This window comes from Schistocerca americana, chromosome 2 (assembly GCF_021461395.2).
Source record: "Schistocerca americana isolate TAMUIC-IGC-003095 chromosome 2, iqSchAmer2.1, whole genome shotgun sequence".
NCBI lineage: Eukaryota > Metazoa > Arthropoda > Insecta > Orthoptera > Acrididae > Schistocerca > Schistocerca americana.
The window spans coordinates 376,512,886-376,533,566 of NC_060120.1; the positions used below are offsets into that span (position 1 = coordinate 376,512,886).

Below are 20,681 nucleotides of genomic sequence, written 5' to 3' on the forward strand. Positions count from 1 at the left end.
CCAATATCTGATTTTGGAATCTCTGTCTGACAATGACGTAATCCAGCTGGAATATTCCTGTCTCAGGGTCCTTTCCAAGTGTACCTCATCCCCGTATGAGTACTTGCAATTACTATTTGAAATTCATTGCAGAACTCAATTAATAGGGACAGGAAAAAATCGGTGTTATTTTATGGTCAAAATCGGTGTTATTTTTGCACTTTTCGGTGTTATTTTGTGCACTTTTCGGTGTTATTTATCAGTGTTATTTTCTGGCAAGCTTTTTCGATCATCAGTTATCTATTTTTATCATATTTAACCATTTTTCAATGCTGTGTTGAAAATGGAACTATTCCTATGATAGGGTGGGCCATACATGAGACAAGTGTAGATAAAAATTATTTTAACAAAAAATTTTGACACAAATAATTATTTAAAAACAAATAACAAAGATAAAAATGAAAAACAGTAGACCAATTTTCTCACCAACTTAAATATTTATATTACACAGTTGAAATTTCTTACGGAATAGCAATATTGAAACTTCTAAGAAAATCTCTTAATGTAAAGAAAAATCTTTGCCTCTGCAGTGTTATCGTTAGTAAATAAAATGTCTTTGCTACATCCCCAAGAGATTTTTCTGTATTAATGTTATCAAAATATTTATAAACGTTTATGAAAGCTATTTCACTTGGGTTAAAAATAAGACAAAATTCAATTTTCTTAGTTTTTTAATGTTCACTCACATGTTGCTTGGAAGCAAAGTTCATAATATGTTTCAGTACAAGTTTTGAGTTTTAAATTCTATTTCCCATCAGTACCACAGTCTATTAATACAAAAATACTTCCTTTAATGTAGTCTCTTTTTTTTTTTTTTGACAAATGTATACAACTGGTAGTAAGGCTCATTTATGTACTGCATTTTCAGCTGGTTTTACCAAGAACTGGACAAATGGGGTAAAAACAGATAAAATGGAAACCCATTCTCAAACAAAAGAAGCATAGTTCATCCTTACACCAGAGAAGTAAAAAGTAGTAAACACTTGAAAAAGTAAGAATCATTGTTGTTTTAAGAAGAATAAAGAAACAAGCAAAGAAAGATAGGTCTACAGTAGCACTAAGTCATCACTCTGTAGACAGTTTTTCGAATGACAGCAATGTCATTATTTCAATGTTGTCTTAAGAGAAACTGTGCCGCATACATGTTAGTTCTTCGCTATAGTTTGAAAACAGCCTCTCGCTGTCAACTTTGCAACATGGGAACCAAACAGCTTTCAATGCTGCTGCTGCAAATTGCTGAGTGTCGACTGCAGTTGCCTAGAGACATTTCACTATGTCAACATGTTCCAGCTGCATTGACATTTGGTTTTGAACAAAATTCTGGAGAGATTGATACCCCTTCAGAATATCTGCAGTGCTGAGAACAGTCATCCCAAGTACAGACTGCAAGATCCTGGTCATTTCGGAATTAACAGGATTGAGAATTATTGTCCTTGGATCAAACCAAGAATCCAAGGCTTAGACAACTGATCTACTTGGATCTGTGGCCATGAGAGTCAACAATCTCGTTTGGAGGTGCAGTCCAGTTCGCTTCAATCCCTCCTTAATTTCTGCCTGAAGCACCTCCCTCTTTATCGTTTTTAAAACCTCACTGGTTTCATTGCCAATTATTCCTTTTGCCACAATATTGAAGTGTACTTCAAGATGCTTCGACTTTGAATAAAGTTCATGTGATATTGGATGCTTTGAAGTCTCTAAGAAGACAGCCATGCTCATCAAGTCTCTGGCATGCCACAAACGTGGCTTCTGAAAGAATCCTAGTTACATCATTATCTGTCAGTGAAATAATATAATCAATGCCTGCATTCGACAGCTCTCACATATAATCATTGCGGAAGAATTCAATCATTACCTCAAAATATTCTGCTACATAGACAGCTGTGGAGAGTGAAGAGTTCCTTCGTGTTAAAACTGGAGGAAAAACCTTTGGATTTCTATTTTTCTCTTTAAGAAACTGCAAATATAAATGTTTCCTCTTTCTGGTGCTTAAAAGAGCACTCTTCAAATAACTAATTGTAGTATTTAACTTACTAAGTTCCTTGGAATAAATGTTAGCAATTAGATTAATTTTATGTGCCCAGCATTGAACGTGCATTAAATTGTCACCTATTACTGTTTTCAAGGAGTCGACATATTTGTTCATATACCTAGCACTGTCATTCACTACTGCCTTAACATTACCATACTGTATATTATATGTTTGAAGAGCCCTCAAAATAGTACGAGCACAATGTGTCGAATTTGCTGCATTGAGAACTTTGACACTTGCCACAAAAAGTTTCTGCTCATGCCAAGCTTCAATAGTTCTCAACAAAACAGCAAAAACACAATGCTCTCTTCTGTCAGTGGCCTCGTCTGCTAACATAACAACATATTTCCCTGCTAATTGTTCCGTTGCCTCAGTTTTCCTTTGCTGTTGTACTGAAGGCACAATAGTGTCTCTCATTGTTTTAACACATTGGATGTTACCAGCACCTAAAAAGAACAGTCTGTTAGTTATCTGAACCTTTAAAATAATAAGATACTATACAAGAGCAAGATTCACTAATTACTTTTTCGTTATTTCAGGGTATGTAGTGCTGAGGTTGGGTACATTCCTAACAGCCCTACAATACATTCATTCATTATAAGTGTGAAGGAGTGGGATACACTGTTCCAGTACCTCAGGTGTGATAATTAGAACTTACAGTTGCAGACTTAACATTATTATTTTTTTAAATATTAATGGTTTGCCCCTAACATAAGATACAAAGATGAGAAAATTGGGAAAGTCTAAGCACAAATAAAATTTTTAACTGAAATATCTAGGTTGTTTTGTTCTGTAGTCTTGCAAGTATTTAAAAAATAAATATAAATTTCTGACAATATTAACGTGTTTTGTGTGCTGTCACAGAGTACACCTTTTTCTTTGTTTGGATGGTTTGAGAATGGGCTCTGATACGTGAAACCGGTCGTTAATTAAACAAAAGTATCTGAATTTTGCAACTTTGGCTGTTTTATTACATCAAACTGGTTAACTCAAGTTGCTGTCCTGTTATTATTCCTGCGTGCTGGAAATCCAAGAAGATGAAATTTACAACTGCTCTTTTCCGTAGCAGAAATTAATGCTGTCCTGTAGAATACCTGCCACACCAACCATTCGAAACTCATCACATATTCGGAGACAAACATCCAAATATTTATTTCATTCTTCGATCTCTAATCAGATGGAAATATTAACATCATTTATTGCAGAATATACTTGTATTACACTTTCGGATTTTTTCCTTTACTTTTACTGTAAAATGTGGTAGAGTCGTAAGCTGAATGATTCATGACGGTGTTGGCAGTGTTAACGCCCACCTCCTTCCAAATACTTGCATTACATTCCTAACAAAAGACCAGACCGTGACAACAATGCTACGATGGAAACAAAAATACATAGTAGCATGCAGTGGGACACAAACCTACATCCATTCATATCGTAAATCACGAACATATCCGTTACGTTATGGATTACTCAATCGGCTACTGTCTCACACGACATTTCCATTTTTTCCAATGATCACATTTCTTCAAGCCTTATATCGTTGCTGCATTATTAACCGCATTTAATGTGCAGGATTATGTATTTGTGACAGATTTTTATGTCGCCATTGCTTTGAAACGGCATACTGCGAAACATACACTACAAAAGAAAGAAATAATCGAAAATCAGACAGTGGTCGTTCGTACGCGCTCGTAAAAGTCGATAGTTGAAAGGCCACTAGTGACGTCACGACTGCTAAAAGTAGTGCGACAGTTGAACATGGAACATTTCAGCATTAAATATGTCACTGACATCATACACTTACTTCTTACGAAGACACAGAGAAATTTTGTTGAAAATCGCTGATTCTGCGTTACTTCCTTAAAAACCGCCGAATTCGCGTTATCGTTTAAACGATTTTTTCCGGTCCCTATCAATCAGTCTTTCTCCGTTCTCATTCCTACGGCCAAGCCCACATTACTCTGTAAACCTTTCACTATTCCGTACCACACAATCACATTCCAGTCTTCCTCCATTATTAATTTTCATCTCCCTTTCTATAGGCCTACTAAATTACTTGTTCAGTATCCTCATACACTTCCTCTCTTCATCTTCTGGTTTCAACATTGGCATGTATACCTCAACTATGCTCATTGGTGTTCATTTACTGTTAAATCTGGTAAGAACAAGTCTATAGCTGAACTGTTCACAGTAGCTCACTCTCTGGTCTACTTTCCTATTCATAGTGAATCCTACTCCAATTACACAATTTTCTTTTGCTATTCATATTGCCATACCTTCAGCTGACCAGATTTAATTGTCTTCTTTCCACTGAAAGCTGCCGAAACCCAGTGTGTCTAGAATGAGCCTTTGCATTTCCCTTCACAAATTGTCTAGTTTTCATACTATATTCAAACTGCTTATATTCCATGCTCCAACTCTTAGAATGTCCTTCACTGGTTATTCCGTCTTTTTCTCATGGTCACCTTCCCTTGGCAATCCCCTCCTGGAGGTCCAAATGAGGTACTAATATGGAATCTTTTGCCAATGGAGAGATAATGACACTTTTTCTATTACAGGCCACGTGTCTTGTGGATACACATTGTGTCTCTTTAGTACAGTGGTTTCTATTGCATTCCGCATCCTCATTCCATTGATCACAGCTGTTTTAGGGGTAGTTCCCACCTCAAAGGCGAGTGAATGATCTGAACCTCTGTCCTCTCATCGGCACTCTTTGACAAGGTCGTTGGCAGAGCAAGTGTGAATTCTTATGCTCAGTCTTTGGCTGCCACTGCTGATTATTTCTGCTCAGAATTTAGGTCGTGGCTGTATTCAAACCCAGGTCACACATCTACACTCATACTCTGCAAATCAGTGTTAAGTGTATGGCAGAGTGTAGGTACCATTGTACCAGCTAATGGATCTTTCTCCTTAGGATGACTGTTTAAATGCCTTGTATGTGTTGTAATTTAGCCTATCTAATTTTGTCCTCACAATACCTATGAGAGTGGGGGGGAGGGGTTATTTTATATTCCTAGTTGTCATTTAAAGCTGGCTCTTGAAATTTTATACATAGGCTTTCTCAGAATAGTTTACACCTCTGTTTAAGAGTCTGTCCTTTTTGTTTATTCAACATCTCAGTGACACTTTCCCATGGATGAAACAAACTTGTGACTATTTGTATTGCCATTCTCTGCATACATTCAATATTCCCTGTTAATTCTGTTTGATGTGGTTCCGATGCACTTGAACAACATTTTAGGATTGGCCACTCCAGGGATTTATAAGAATTCTCCTTTGTAGATTGACTATACTATCCCAGTATTCTACCAATAAAGAAAAGTTTATCACCTACTTTACCCATGACAAAGCCTATGTGCTCCTCTCATTTCATATCCCTAAAAAGTGTTACACCCAGATATTTGTATGACTTGGCTGATTACAATTGCGACTCATTGATGTTATAGTCATGTTGTTGTTGTTGTTGTTGTTGTTGTTGTGGTCTTCAGTCCTGAGACTGGTTTGATGCAGCTCTCCATGCTACTCTATCCTGTGCAAGCTTTTTCATCTCCCAGTACCTACTGCAACCTTCATCCTTCTGAATCTGCTTAGTGTATTCATCTCTTGGTCTCCCTCTACGATTTTTACCCTCCACGCTGCCCTCCAATACTAAATTGGTGATCCCTTGATGCCTCAGAGCATGTCCTACCAACCGATCCCTTCTTCTGGTCAAGTTGTGCCACAAACCTCTCTTCTCCCCAATCCTATTCAATACTTCCTCATTAGTTATGTGATCTACCCATCTAATCTTCAGCATTCTTCTGTAGCACCACATTTCGAAAGCTTCTATTCTCGTCTTGTCCAAACTATTTATCGTCCATGTTTCACTTCCATACATGGCTACACTCCATACAAATACTTTCAGAAATGACTTAGGATACCAAATTTTTCCCATTTTGTGGTGTGCACAATTTTATATTTCAGAACATGTAAAGCAATTTGTCCACCTACACACCACTTTGAAATCTTATCAAGTTTTGAACGAATATTTATGCACCTTCTTTCCGGCAGTACTTCATTACAGACACCTGTATTATCAGCAAAAAGTCCAAGGTTACCGGCCGCGTCGGACAGCTGTGCCGTCTACGGCACCCTGCCATGGTTCACACAGCTCCCCCCTTCAGAGGTTCAAGTCCTCCACTGGGCATGGATATATATATATATATATATATATATATATATATATATATATATATATGTGTGTGTGTGTGTGTGTGTGTGTGTGTGTGTGTGTGTGTCGTCCTTAATGTAAGTTAGATTAAGTAGAGTGTAAGCCTAGGGAACAATGACCTCAACAGTTTGGTCCCACAGAACTTACCACAAATTTTCAATTTTTTTCCCAAGGTCACCTCTAATATTCTCTGCAAGGTCATTAATATACAGCATGAATAGCAAGGGTCCCAACAGACTTCCCTGGGACACACCCACAGTCATTTCTACATCTGTCAACATATATCCATCCAGAATGACTTGCTGCATCCACCGTATGAAAAAACTCAGCAGTCCAGTCACAAATTTCACTTGATACCCCCCTACAATCATACTTTTGGTAATAATTGTGGATGTGGTACCGAGTCAAATGCTTTTTAGAAATGAAGAAACACTGCATCTACCTGACTGCTTTGGCCCAAAGCTTTCAGTATGTCATGTAAGAAAAGTGAGAGTTGGGTTTCACATCACCGATGTTTTTGGAATCTATGCTGGCTGTCATGGACGAGGCCCTTGTGTTTTAGGTACCTCATTATGTTTGAGTTCAGAATATGGTCTAAGATTTTACAACAAACTGATATCAAAGACATCGGACAGTAGTTATGTGGACCACTTCTACAACCCTTCCCCCCCCCCCCCCCCCCACCACCACCAAGGGCTCCACAATAGATTATAGTTAAACAGGGGCTATCTCAGATGCTAATTCAGCACAGAATCTAATAGCGAATCCATCAGGCCCTAGAACTTTGTTCACTTTTAATGATTTCAGCTTTTTCTCAGTGCCACTGATACTAACACTTATTTCACTCGTCTTTCCAGCAGTAATAGGATTAAATTGGGGCAATTCCCCTTGTTTTTTTCTTTGTAAAGCAACATTTGAAAATGGAGTTAAATATTTCTGCTTTTTCTGTGACATCTCCAATTTCAGTTCCTATCTCATCTGTGAGTGATTGGACACTAACATTGGTGCCACTAACAGCCTTTACATATGACCACAATTTCTTCAGTGTTTTTGAAATATCATTTGACAACATTCTGCAACGGCAGTCGCTGAAGGCTTCATGCATTGCTCTAACCACCAAATGCATTTCTGTCAGCATTTCTCTATCTATAGCCCTATGCTTTGTTTTACACCTATTATGCAGTAATCTCTTGTTTCTTTACAAGTTTCTTTGCAGTGACTGCACACCATGGAAGGTTCCATCCATTATGAACTGATCTACTGCATACATATCTATCCAGTGCACAGTCAACTATTCTTTCAAACTTGAGCCACAGTTCCTCTGCATGCTTCTATCCTGTGCTTAAAAAACAAATTCTTCAAAGTGGTCAGGTTTATTTATTACCATTAAATCTAATATATTTCCATCACAAATTACAAACTATCTGATTCGAAGTATTTTTCAGAGAAGGCATTTAATAATGTTTCACAGGATGTCTTGTCATGCCACCACTAACAAAACTGTAATTTTCCCAATTGATTATTAGATAATTGAAGTCTCAGGATGTTTTAATTACTAGTCAAAGATGCTACCCCTAGATAATGGATCCAAGTGCAACTACACAGCTGCATAAATCCAACATTTCATCTGATAGCTTTTATTACAATACAGTTTACAATCAAACACTAACTCACAAGAAATGTTTATAAGCATTAGTTACTTGATGGCAAAACTATTTATGCAGTTGCCTATTTTGCTTTATGAACGAGCAATCTGATTATTATGTGATTTGAAGTTGGAACAGCTCGGGTTCCCCCTCTATTTTGCAGTTCAACGGGCCTTCCGTCGATCCATTCCTCCTCCAGCTCTGCAGTGTTTATGTTGCTGCTTGTTACAACCTCTTTGCTGTATTGCATGTGGCACAGTTCTGCTACAGTTGTTTTGAAAACTTCGTGTCCCCTCATCCTCACAATTATTGTCACCCTCTCATCGTGGAGTTTAAGTGAATTGCATTTAGTTTTAAATCTTCCCCAAACTATCCCTCTGTCCTCCGTGTGGAAGTAACTAGTAGTTTCAAAAAATAGAATAGTTTCGTGTTCTTTTATGTGTATCTGTCAAAAGTAATATTTCACCTCCGGCAAGTAAGCAGTGACCATCAATTCTGTCTCTAATTAGTCTTGTGGAGGGTACCTATCTACAGCCCCACGCTTTGTTTTACACCTATTATGCAGTTGTCAAAAGCTGCCACAAATCTACCTGAAGGTTCTTCTAGGACAATCCTTCCATTGGTATCTTTGCTTCATAGTCTGACTCCTGTTCGTATATGACATACATTTCAAATAGTGTGTGGTAATAAATCAGTGAATCTGTCGATGTTGCTGTGTGTGTGAATTCCTAAGGGACCAAACTGCTGACGTCATTGGTCTTGATGTTGTTCTCAAATATATTTACAAATAAACAATGCAAGAATTATTACATTGAGAAATGTATAGAGTTAACATGATTTAAAAGTATGATGGATTAGCATGCATTTTGAATGAACTATACAATTAACTTTAAACACAATGTGATATGTGATGACAACTTGTAACACAGTTTCATTTAACTTTCCAATGTTTCGGAAGTGCTTCCCAGAAAATTTCACAAAGTCCATCTGCATAATAATGACAGAAAGTTGTAGCTTACAGAAATCAGGAAACTAGGAACGGCTAGTAATCACAACACTCAGCAGTACACTTGGACTTCGGCTGTCTACCAGAAGTGAATAGAATTGACGGCGAGAAAGAATAAGCTCCACACTTGCGAGATAACTTAATATATTTACACTAAAGCTCAAATTACAAACATGGTGAGTTAGCACCAAAGCATATCGAGAGTGAGCACCAGAGCAATAGGACAGAGAAGTACATACATAATGACAAATCACACTGAAACATATCACTGCTGTCTATGTCAACTGATCGATATCACTTGCCGCTACACATGCCTCCCTTTTAGAAGTTTGGTGACCCTGGTATATCAAGGTGCTGGTGGCGAACAGTTATTCCATCTTGTGTGAACACTGGAGCAATAGGTGGAGGGTCAGTTAGCTGCTACAGCGTGGTGCACAGCCCAAGGTCTTTGTCAACTCCCAAGTGCGTGATTTGTAGCAGATGCATTTGAAGTCCCACTGCCCTGTGCGTCGAGATGAGCTATTCTATGGATACTGTTTCATGCTTTCCATTCCAACCTAGCACGAAATCGTTCCTGAATCTGTGAAGTGTTCAGAATGGAACTGTACATGGTTGGCAGAGAAGGGGACATATAGTGTCACCCCATAGCCCGATGTGTGTTGATGTGACCAGATTACATCAAATGAAAACTGCTTTGTTGCCATAATGTTGTGGAGAATGCTAATTGAACCATGCCATTTTCTCTTTTACTTGTCTACCAAAATCGGACTTGTATTTCTCAGATGTAGGATTTAAGGTTTCTTGGTCAGTAGGTCAGCAAGCAGCAGGTAGGCGTACATGCTCACCAACATCAACTCTGCCAGTGAAGCTACTGACATGCACTTTTGGGAAAGAGAACATGCAGTTTCTTAGTTTCATTGTGCCTGCGAAAAGTCTGCCTCCAAGCCCTGAAAGAGTAAAACTCACCTGTGACTTCCCAGTTCCAAGAACTTTCAAGGAATTAAGAAGAGTCTTGAGAATGATTAATTTCTGCTGATGCCATCTTCCACATGCAGCTGCAAAACAGACTGCTTTGGCTGCATTTCTGAAGGGAACATTCACCTCAGGGAAAAAGAAGGTACCGTAGAATGAGAATCTCCTGGAGGTCTTTACGGATGTTAGGAATGCTATGTGAGCAGCTGTGCTATTACACCATCCCATTCAGGCTGTCAAACCGGCAATCATGGTCACTGCCAGCCAGGAGATAGTCAGCATGACATTACGGCAGAGGGTCATTGATGACTGGCAATCCCTGTCGTTTTTTACAATGGGATTCGAGTGTGGCGACTACAAACCACAATCGATGTGGGACCACACAGACCTCAGGCTATGGACCACACCATAAAGCCTACACCTAGTGATGTGACAAGTGATGTCGACCAGTGGACACATGGCAGTGATACGTTTGTGTGTTTTATCTCTATGTATAAACTTCTTTGTTCTATTGTTCTGGTACTTGCTCTGGATATGCTTTGTTGCAAACTTAGCATATTTGCTTTAGTGTAAATACATTAAGTTATCTTGCAAGCAGAACCCCAGGTTTTACCTGCCCGAATCTGCCTGCCACCTATCGATTCGTTCCGTTCCATTGCCTGTACCGCAAGTAGTTGAGCTCAACTACACCAGGAACTGTGTATGCGAGCTGCGATGCACTCTCACAGCCCGGGGCTCATTCAGGTACCCGGACGAGGAACAAGCCCGGGCGTCAACAGGGCTCAGTGTAACAGGGAAACAGACAATGCTGGGAGGGTGGGAATGACTGGCTGCACACAAGCAGATTTGCTTTCTGAATCATCTGCACTTCTTTGAGAATCATGAAGGTTTGATACGCTAGGAACAGGGCGTTCTTGATACTTTGTAAGGAAAAATAATGCAAAATAATGGCTGTAACATATCAATCCGTAATACTATCATGACCACGGTATGAGCAATTTTTTATTGGTTTATACACACCATTCTTTCCTTTTCCCACTAGCTTCTGTTGCCTATACGTTTCTGAGCTCTTTATGAAACTTGATCTCAAATTTTGTCGCTAAGCTTTTATTATACTTTGGTCCACAGTTGGAACGTCATCTAGAAATGTTTCAACAATCTCTTCCCACACGATGCTTTTTATATTCTTCTTTGTGCAATGTTTGTGGGTCATTTTACACAACCAAAGTCCTTTGCAGTACAGTTTGATAAGTTTTTCGATTTGATGACTTGTCTGCTCCTTTGCTACACTCTAAGTAACTAGAACTTGCTGTCATGTGAAAACCACAGGAAAACTCAGGAGTTTATGAACATGGCCTGGTCATTGCTGCAGAAATCACACCTGTGCACCCAGTTAATGAGCACGGATCAGCTGTTCTAAAAGTAAAAGCCACAACGTCGTGTCTCCACAACTGCAGGCCACTTTACCATACATTATTACTATTATTGTTATTATTATCATCATTATATTGGAAATAAATATCGAACAGCAAAGGTCCTTCCAATGGCAAGGATTCGAAAATGTGTGGAAGACAAGAAAGTAGTTTCCCTGAAGCTCGTCTGATGAAATCAGGAGATAGCATTTTTTGACAAAATTTTAAGGACGGTTGTAGATACTGATTTGTAACAAAATGTCTGCCAAATATGCCAGTCTCAAGCCAGACTTTGCCTTGGGAAAGGTGTACCTGGTGAGAAGAAGATAAATTTAATATGACTTGAGAACAGTTCTGCCGTGATATAATCGTCTAATTTCCACATGTGTCATAAAAACTTTTAATTACCAGCCATTTCCTTATACAGTATCACAAAAACTCGATAATCAATAGAGCTACCTTTAATAAAGTTAACTATTTTCACTGCATCGTGAGGTATGGAGTATTTCCACATGCATGTAAGAATAAGTCGATTTAACAATTACAAGCAACTGTTTATATTTACATAACCATCTTGTAGCTAATGATACGGCCATCAGTTATTTTAATGTACGAGGGCAGTTCAATAAGTAATGCAACACATTTTTTTTCTGAAACAGGGGTTGTTTTATTCAGCATTGAAATACACCAGGTTATTCCCCAATCTTTTAGCTACACAACACTATTTTTCAACGTAATCTCCATTCAATGCTACGGCCTTACGCCACCTTGAAATGAGGGCCTGTATGCCTGCACGGTACCATTCCACTGGTCGATGTTGGAGCCAACGTCGTACTGCATCAATAACTTCTTCATCATCCGCGTAGTGCCTCCCACGGATTGCGTCCTTCATTGGGCCAAACATATGGAAATCCGACGGTGCGAGATCGGGGCTGTAGGGTGCATGAGGAAGAACAGTCCACTGAAGTTTTGTGAGCTCCTCTCGGGTGCGAAGACTTGTGTGAGGTCTTGAGTTGTCATGAAGAAGGAGAAGTTCGTTCAGATTTTTGTGCCTACGAACACGCTGAAGTCGTTTCTTCAATTTCTGAAGAGTAGCACAATACACTTCAGAGTTGATCGTTTGACCATGGGGAAGGACATCGAACAGAATAACCCCTTCAGCGTCCCAGAAGACTGTAACCATGACTTTACCGGCTGAGGGTATGGCTTTTAACTTTTTCTTGGTAGGGGAGTGGGTGTGGCGCCACTCCATTGATTGCCATTTTGTTTCAGGTTCGAAGTGATGAACCCATGTTTCATCGCCTGTAACAATCTTTGACAAGAAATTGTCACCCTCAGCCACATGACGAGCAAGCAATTCCGCACAGATGGTTCTCCTTTGCTCTTTATGGTGTTCGGTTAGACAACGAGGGACCCAGCGGGAACAAACCTTTGAATATCCCAACTGGTGAACAATTGTGACAGCACTACCAACAGAGAAGTCAAGTTGAGCACTGAGTTGTTTGATGGTGATCTGTCGATCATCTCGAACGAGTGTGTTCGAACGCTCCGCCATTGCAGGAGTCACAGGTGTGCACGGCCGGCCCGTACGCGGGAGATCTGACAGTCTTGCTTGACCTTGCGGCGATGATGACACACACTTTGCCCAACGACTCACCGTGCTTTCGTCCACTGCCAGATCACCGTAGACATCCTGCTAGCGCCTATGAATATCTGAGATGCCCTGGTGTTCCACCAAAAGAAACTCGATCACTGCCCGTTGTTTGCAACGCACATCCGTTACAGACGCCATTTTAACAGCTCCGTACAGCGCTGCCACTTGTCGGAAGTCAATGAAACTATACAAGACGAAGCGGGAATGTTTGAAAATATTCCACAAGAAATTTCCGGTTTTTTCAACCAAAATTGGCCGAGAAAAAAAATGTGTTGCATTACTTATTGAACTGCCCTCGTAACAGCGGAGGTGAAGAATAGTGTCAGTAAATACTGCACAAAGTAAAAAACTGCTTGCAAATGGGCCACAGAGACTTCGGTGCCTGTAACAGTGTCATGCCTAGTGGTGCGCCTCTTGACGGGCAGCCGAGTTGCACACACACCCCGCCGGACTCAGGCTCTGGCGGTGCACCACTTGGCCTGGCAGGCCTCGGAGTGCATTGACCGGCTGAGGGGCTAACGCGAGCTGATGCTTGCCCAGCAGCCATTGCTGTGGTCCCAGGCAGGCCTGGTAGACTCGGTGCGTGCCTCTACTTTCAAGCATGGAGCTTATTCTTTCTCACCATCAGTTCCATTCATTTCAGGTAGATAGCTAAATAGGCAACAAGTTCTTTCTTATCACCTATAGAGCATGAAAAACCTCAACATTAACCACAAATTGAAAAATAATATTGAGAGAGATATTTAATGATCAGATTTGGGAACAGCATTCAACAGTGCCTTTCTGTGGCTTTTCTCAGACAAAATCATGAATCAGTTAAGAAATTCTTGTCCTCCAATCCACATGATACTTCACATTTGTTATGAAATGCACTTTTTTCACATAAAATTGCTATTTATTCATCAGACCAAGTCAGTGTCAATTTGCAATACTGTGGTGTATTATTAAATTTCCCAGACTTCCTACACACTGTGTTTAAAGTATAGGAACAATTCTGTGATGGAAGTGAATGTCTGCAATTTATGTTTGAAGCAAATTAGTATAATATATTACTTGTCTATTTCAGCATTCTAGCACTAATTTTTTATCTTTCTCAGATCTTACAAGACAGCTATTGCTAGCTGTTATCAAAGTTATCATTGCGAGTAGTTTTGGCCCTACAAAAACCACAACAAGGTGCCCAAATTCATCTTTTTAGCACATTCAAAATATTTTGTGATATGAATGCATTTGCAAGTGTTCTATGGAAGTATGTCATATTTCCCTTATCCACAGAAGAAATAATTAGAACTCTTTGCTACTTGTTTGTGGAAGACAGATATTCTGAGCTTTTTCCTTGAATTTAGCAAGTTAAATGTACAAATGAAATGCTCAGCTCAAAGATTTATATATGGTGTCCCAAATATTTAAGGTGAAAATTATACAGGCTGTAGAGGAACTTAAACTGAGAATTTTAAGATGAGGAACCAGTAGTTAGAAATTAATACCTAAGATGATACAAAGTCTTGATTGAGCACTCTGTGTCAGATGTTGGCTGGAAACTCATTACATTTCACCACAAATGATTTCCCACTGCATCATCAACATTTGTGATACTACCTTGAAAATACACTCCTGGAAATGGAAAAAAGAACACATTGACACCGGTGTGTCAGACCCACCATACTTGCTCCGGACACTGCGAGAGGGCTGTACAAGCAATGATCACACGCACGGCACAGCGGACACACCAGGAACCGCGGTGTTGGCTGTCGAATGGCGCTAGCTGCGCAGCATTTGTGCACCGCCGCCGTCAGTGTCAGCCAGTTTGCCGTGGCATACGGAGCTCCATCGCAGTCTTTAACACTGGTAGCATGACGCGACAGCGTGGACGTGAACCGTATGTGCAGTTGACGGACTTTGAGCGAGGGCGTATAGTGGGCATGCGGGAGGCCGGGTGGACGTACCGCCGAATTGCTCAACACGTGGGGCGTGAGGTCTCCACAGTACATCGATGTTGTCGCCAGTGGTCGGCGGAAGGTACACGTGCCCGTCGACCTGGGACCGGACCGCAGCGACGCACGGATGCACGCCAAGACCGTAGGATCCTACGCAGTGCCGTAGGGGACCGCACCGCCACTTCCCAGCAAATTAGGGACACTGTTGCTCCTGGGGTATCGGCGAGGACCATTCGCAACCGTCTCCATGAAGCTGGGCTACGGTCCCGCACACCGTTAGGCCGTCTTCCGCTCACGCCCCAACATCGTGCAGCCCGCCTCCAGTGGTGTTGCGACAGGCGTGAATGGAGGGACGAATGGAGACGTGTCGTCTTCAGCGATGAGAGTCGCTTCTGCCTTGGTGCCAATGATGGTCGTACGCGTGTTTGGCGCCGTGCAGGACTGCATACGACCGAGGCACACAGGGCCAACACCCGGCATCATGGTGTGGGGAGCGATCTCCTACACTGGCCGTACACCACTGGTGATCGTCGAGGGGACACTGAATAGTGCACGGTACATCCAAACCGTCATCGAACCTATCGTTCTACCATTCCTAGACCGGCAAGGGAACTTGCTGTTCCAACAGGACAATGCACGTCCGCATGTATCCCGTGCCACCCAACGTGCTCTAGAAGGTGTAAGTCAACTACCCTGGGCAGCAAGATCTCCGGATCTGTCCCCCATTGAGCATGTTTGGGACTGGATGAAGCGTCGTCTCACGCGGTCTGCACGTCCAGCACGAACGCTGGTCCAACTGAGGCGCCAGGTGGAAATGGCATGGCAAGCCGTTCCACAGGACTACATCCAGTATCTCTACGATCGTCTCCATGGGAGAATAGCAGCCTGCATTGCTGCGAAAGGTGGATATACACTGTACTAGTGCCGACATTGTGCATGCTCTGTTGCCTGTGTCTATGTGCCTGTGGTTCTGTCAGTGTGATCATGTGATGTATCTGACCCCAGGAATGTGTCAATGAAGTTTCCCCTTCCTGGGACAATGAATTCACGGTGTTCTTATTTCAATTTCCAGGAGTGTAGATGTGATGTGTCCATAGTGGAGTTTACCACTGTTTACAATTGATGATTGGTTGAATGACTTGCAGAAATGTACATAATATATGTAGAGGCACTGTACAGCACTTTGAAATTCAAATAAATGTGTAGTGAAAAGTTTTGCGAAGAGGGAATATTACCTGTGAAATGCACATTTTGAAGGATAAAGTGTGGTGGAGCAGCAATTACAGCCCTGTTTATACAATGTGATGAAGCAATGCAGACAAATGGTTTGAAGCCCGAGTTCACTTCTGTCGATGGATTAGCCAGCCCACTACTGCAGTGCCCAACTTTCTCCAGTTTTTGTATTGTTCATGCCCACGTCTTCTTTCACCCATAATGGTGCACTTTACTAATGGAAAAGCCATGCTTGGAGCGACAAAAATGCATGTACCAGCTTCATCTCAGATCACCACCAACAATTATCTATCAACTTTTGGACTAAAATTGTACCAGGGCAGCAAAGAGGACATTATTTGCAAGCCATCCCACTTGAATCACATGTTACCTGGTGTCTCATTTTCTGGAGACTGTACCTCTCATTGTCTGCAAGTGGACAACATGACAGAGCATGATTCCACTTTGATAGTAATGTCTATGAGCACAGAACTGCAAGAATATGTCCTGTCTCATTACCAGTGGGATCATTAGATTGCACCCCTACGCATTTTTTCTTATGAGGTAACATAACGTCACTTGTGTATGAAATCCTAGTATAAACTGAAGAGGAACAGGTTGGTAAACACCTAGCTGCCGCCTCACTGTACAAATTCGATATTTGAGGAAGCACTGTAACACTTTGTGTACTGTTGTAATGCATGACAGTTACTATCCACCTAAGTTGTTCCTATATGGTTCAAGTTGTTTATTTCAATAAAAGAAACTAAATATTCATTTCCACCCCTTATTCTTCTCTCATAACACTCAGTTTAAGATGCTTTGTCATTTATATAATTTTGGACCTAAATATCTGTGAAACTCTGGTCCAACTTTCAGTACTGTGAAGGGCAGAATTAGAGAATGTGTGGAGGGGGGGGGGGGGGGGGGGGGGGGGGGGGGATAGCCCTCACATTCGGATTGGATTTGTAGCTTATTTAGTTCAGAGCAGCAGATATCTTAGGTTCTTGAATAATTTACCCAAGAATTAATTTTTACAACTGCATTCAAAAGTCTGTACCACTGATTTAACGTTTCAGCACACCGTCATTGAAAACTTTCAGAAAATTCTTGACAGTGGAATATTATTATAAAAATTATTCCAATTTCATGTGATCCACATTTTCATCTCTGACAGGTGAAATTTTGCACATTTCTGCAGTTACATCTGCTCAGTTCGGTTGGTGAGTGACACCATCAAAATAATTTCACGTGAATTTCATATTTTCTCAGATTACTTGGCTGGATCTTGTGGTCCTGATTTGGAACATTAAAAGTAAAATTCACCTATCTGCACAAATCTGCAGTTTCGCCTGTCACAGAGCTAGTGTACATCAAGCATGCACCAAACAAACTTAATATAGCCCCATGCTACACTAATTGTTAGTTCGTCAACATTGATCAGTTGTATCATTAACTGGATAAGAAATAACTCTGCATTACTTGTGAGATTTTCATCCTGTCAATAAACTGTTATTGTATTGCCTCCACTAATATCTTGTTCCCCACTACACATTCATAATCTACAATTTTCCTTATGTCTTTTTTCACACATGAATACATCAGATGAATGCAGCAACCAAGATTTTAGTATCTTATTTTTCTGAAATACAAATGATTTGATAGTCTCCAGCTACTCATGCCATCACTGGTGGTATTACTGTCATTGCTTCTCTCTATTTTTTGTCAAATGTTGAATAAATAAAATTCTACTCTTTTTAAACCTTCGTTTCTCCTGTACTTGCAAAGAATGAAGTTTAACATCATCAATGAATTGATTAGATGTCATGTATCTTAATGTCACTTGTGTGAGCAAACAGTTAATTACTGAAAGAGACCTGATTTCTTCGTTTTCTCTAATTACATATATATGAAGGAACAGGATTAATAAATTTAAAATTGAGTCCTGGATTATCTCATAGCTGCACTTTGCTTGGACACGCAATACTTCTTGTTAAAATATTACAGCTGAATTTATTTTAAGGTGAGGTGCATATTGTTTGTTTGGAAATCTCAGTTTCAAGTAGACAGTCTCCTAAGGATAAGTGCAACTGGTAACAAAACAGCACAATATCCATCATGTTCTAATGAGATCACATACAAAACATGTTCAGTTACTGGACAGATCGTATCAGTAATCACTCCATAAACCAGTATCTAGTTGTCTGATACAACAGAACTTGAATTGTAGAGGATGATGTGAAGTAAAACTTCAATCATCATCAGTTAAACTTCCCGCGACATTTGAATGCAGTCCCTTCAACTTTTGCTATTTCTCCAGGCTTTGTGTTGAGTGAAACACGGCTCTGAAAAGAAGAAAACACAACATTAAGTTCTTGATCCCCTGCTAGTCAAAATCTGAATTACTGGTTATAATATAAACACAGCTTTTACTTTTGCACTATATCAGCTGTTCTAAATTGCATAAACACTATAAAGGTATGACTGTTAAATAGTGAGCCTGAGCACCTCACATTGTGACAGTCACATGGGATGAGTTTGGTTTTGGAATGTAGTTGACCTGTCTAGTCTGGAACTATCAATCATCATTTTGTTTTTCTGTCTGTTTTAGTTTGTTTTGAGCATTGTTTTAGGGGACACTATTACAAAGTAGCACCGCAAACTTGGTTGGTTTAAATGCCAAGCAGAATATCAGCCTCCAACTTCTTGTGTAATTAAAAATTTGGCAATCGAATGTTTTCAAACATTAAAGGTGTTTAGTTATAATGCTATATCATATGTATAATTACTTCAATGACACAAATGGTTTTCTGATTGTCAAGAAGAGGTCGAATATCCTGGTCAATTTGTCTCTGCAAGAACTGACGAAAACAGTCAGAAAATTAATGACACTGTGCAGGAAGACCAGTGTAACCCTTTGTATGATCACCAATTAAGGTGAACAATACTAGAGAGACAGTAAGACAAAATTTGCATAGTGAACTAAATATAACACAAGTTTCTGCAAAAAATGGTCTTGAAAACCCACACTCAGGAACAAATTTGCTCTGATACTACAGAAGAACTCGGAGAACCAGACTTGCTCACAAATGCCATTACAGGACATGAAACATGAATTTTTTATTATGATGCAGAAGCAAAGTGTCTGGTGATTCACTGGAAGACCCCCTGTCAAGAATTAAAAAAAAAAAAAATAGTGCAAATGAGCAAGTGAGAACCAGAGGTAAGGCTGATCATCTCTTTTTCTAATTCTGTTTCTTCAATATCACAGCCTGAGAGTCAAGCCATTAATCAGAAGTCATACAAACAACTAATCAAGCTGAGGATAAAAAAATAAAATAAATGGATATGTGGAACAGGGAGACAACCACTGAGCTATAACATTAAAATGTAAAAAAATCCTTTTTCAAAAAAAATCTTTTAACTGCCTAGATTGCTTAAATATATGAAAATTAAAATATTATGACTAGACTAGTTTAAGATGTTGGTGCCACCATCTTCAGATCAGTCAACAGGCACAAGAACAGAAAATCACCATAGAAAAAAAATACACTCCTGGAAATTGAAATAAGAACACCGTGAATTCATTGTCCCAGGAAGGGGAAACTTTATTGACACATTCCTGGTGTCAGATACATCACATGATCACACTGACAGAACCACAGGCACATAGACACAGGCAACAGAGCATGCACAATGTCGGCACTAGTACAGTGTATATCCACCTTTCGCAGCAATGCAGGCTGCTATTCTCCCATGGAGACGATCGTAGAGATGCTGGATGTAGTCCTGTGGAACGGCTTGCCATGCCATTCCCACCTGGCGCCTCAGTTGGACCAGCGTTCGTGCTGGACGTGCAGACCGCGTGAGACGACGCTTCATCCAATCCCAAACATGCTCAATGGGGGACAGATCCGGAGATCTTGCTGGCCAGGGTAGTTGACTTACACCTTCTAGAGCACGTTGGGTGGCACGGGATACATGCGGACGTGCATTGTCCTGTTGGAACAGCAAGTTCCCTTGCCGGTCTAGGAATGGTAGAACGATGGGTTCGATGACGGTTTGGATGTACCGTGCACTATTCAGTGTCCCCTCGACGATCACCAGTGGTGTACGGCCAGTGTAGGAGATCGCTCCCCACACCATGATGCCGGGTGTTGACCCTGTGTGCCTCGGTCGTATGCAGTCCTGATTGTGGTGCTCACCTGCACGGCGCCAAACACGCATACGACCATCATTGGCACCAAGGCAGAAGCGACTCTCATCGCTGAAGACGACACGTCTCCATTCGTCCCTCCATTCACGCCTGTCGCGACACCACTGGAGGCAGGCTGCACGATGTTGGGGCGTGAGCGGAAGACGGCCTAACGGTGTGCGGGACCGTAGCCCAGCTTCATGGAGACGGTTGCGAATGGTCCTCGCCGATACCCCAGGAGCAACAGTGTCCCTAATTTGCTGGGAAGTGGCGGTGCGGTCCCCTACGGCACTGCGTAGGATCCTACAGTCTTGGCGTGCATCCGTGCGTCGCTGCGGTCCGGTCCCAGGTCGACGGGCACGTGCACCT

At 40.8% G+C, this 20,681-nt stretch overlaps 2 protein-coding genes across 2 annotated transcripts in view; both read right to left on the minus strand.

Moving 5' to 3' along the window:
* Positions 1-881: 881 nt before the first annotated feature.
* LOC124596232 lies at positions 882-2,680 on the minus strand. The gene is made up of 2 exons (XM_047135294.1): positions 2,592-2,680; positions 882-2,514 (listed from the first exon to the last, which is right to left on the minus strand). The coding sequence occupies exon 2, from the start codon at positions 2,483-2,485 to the stop codon at positions 1,856-1,858; it is 630 nt and encodes a 209-aa protein (XP_046991250.1). The 5' UTR covers positions 2,486-2,514; positions 2,592-2,680; the 3' UTR covers positions 882-1,855.
* Positions 2,681-18,063: 15,383 nt separating this feature from the next.
* Positions 18,064-20,681, minus strand: part of LOC124595919 (threonine aspartase 1) — a 47,366-nt gene continuing 44,748 nt past the window's right edge. Inside the window, exon 9 of the mRNA XM_047134830.1 lies at positions 18,064-18,462. Within this exon, the coding sequence (XP_046990786.1) occupies positions 18,379-18,462 (84 nt within the window). The 3' untranslated portion in view covers positions 18,064-18,378. The remainder of the gene's footprint in view (positions 18,463-20,681) is intronic.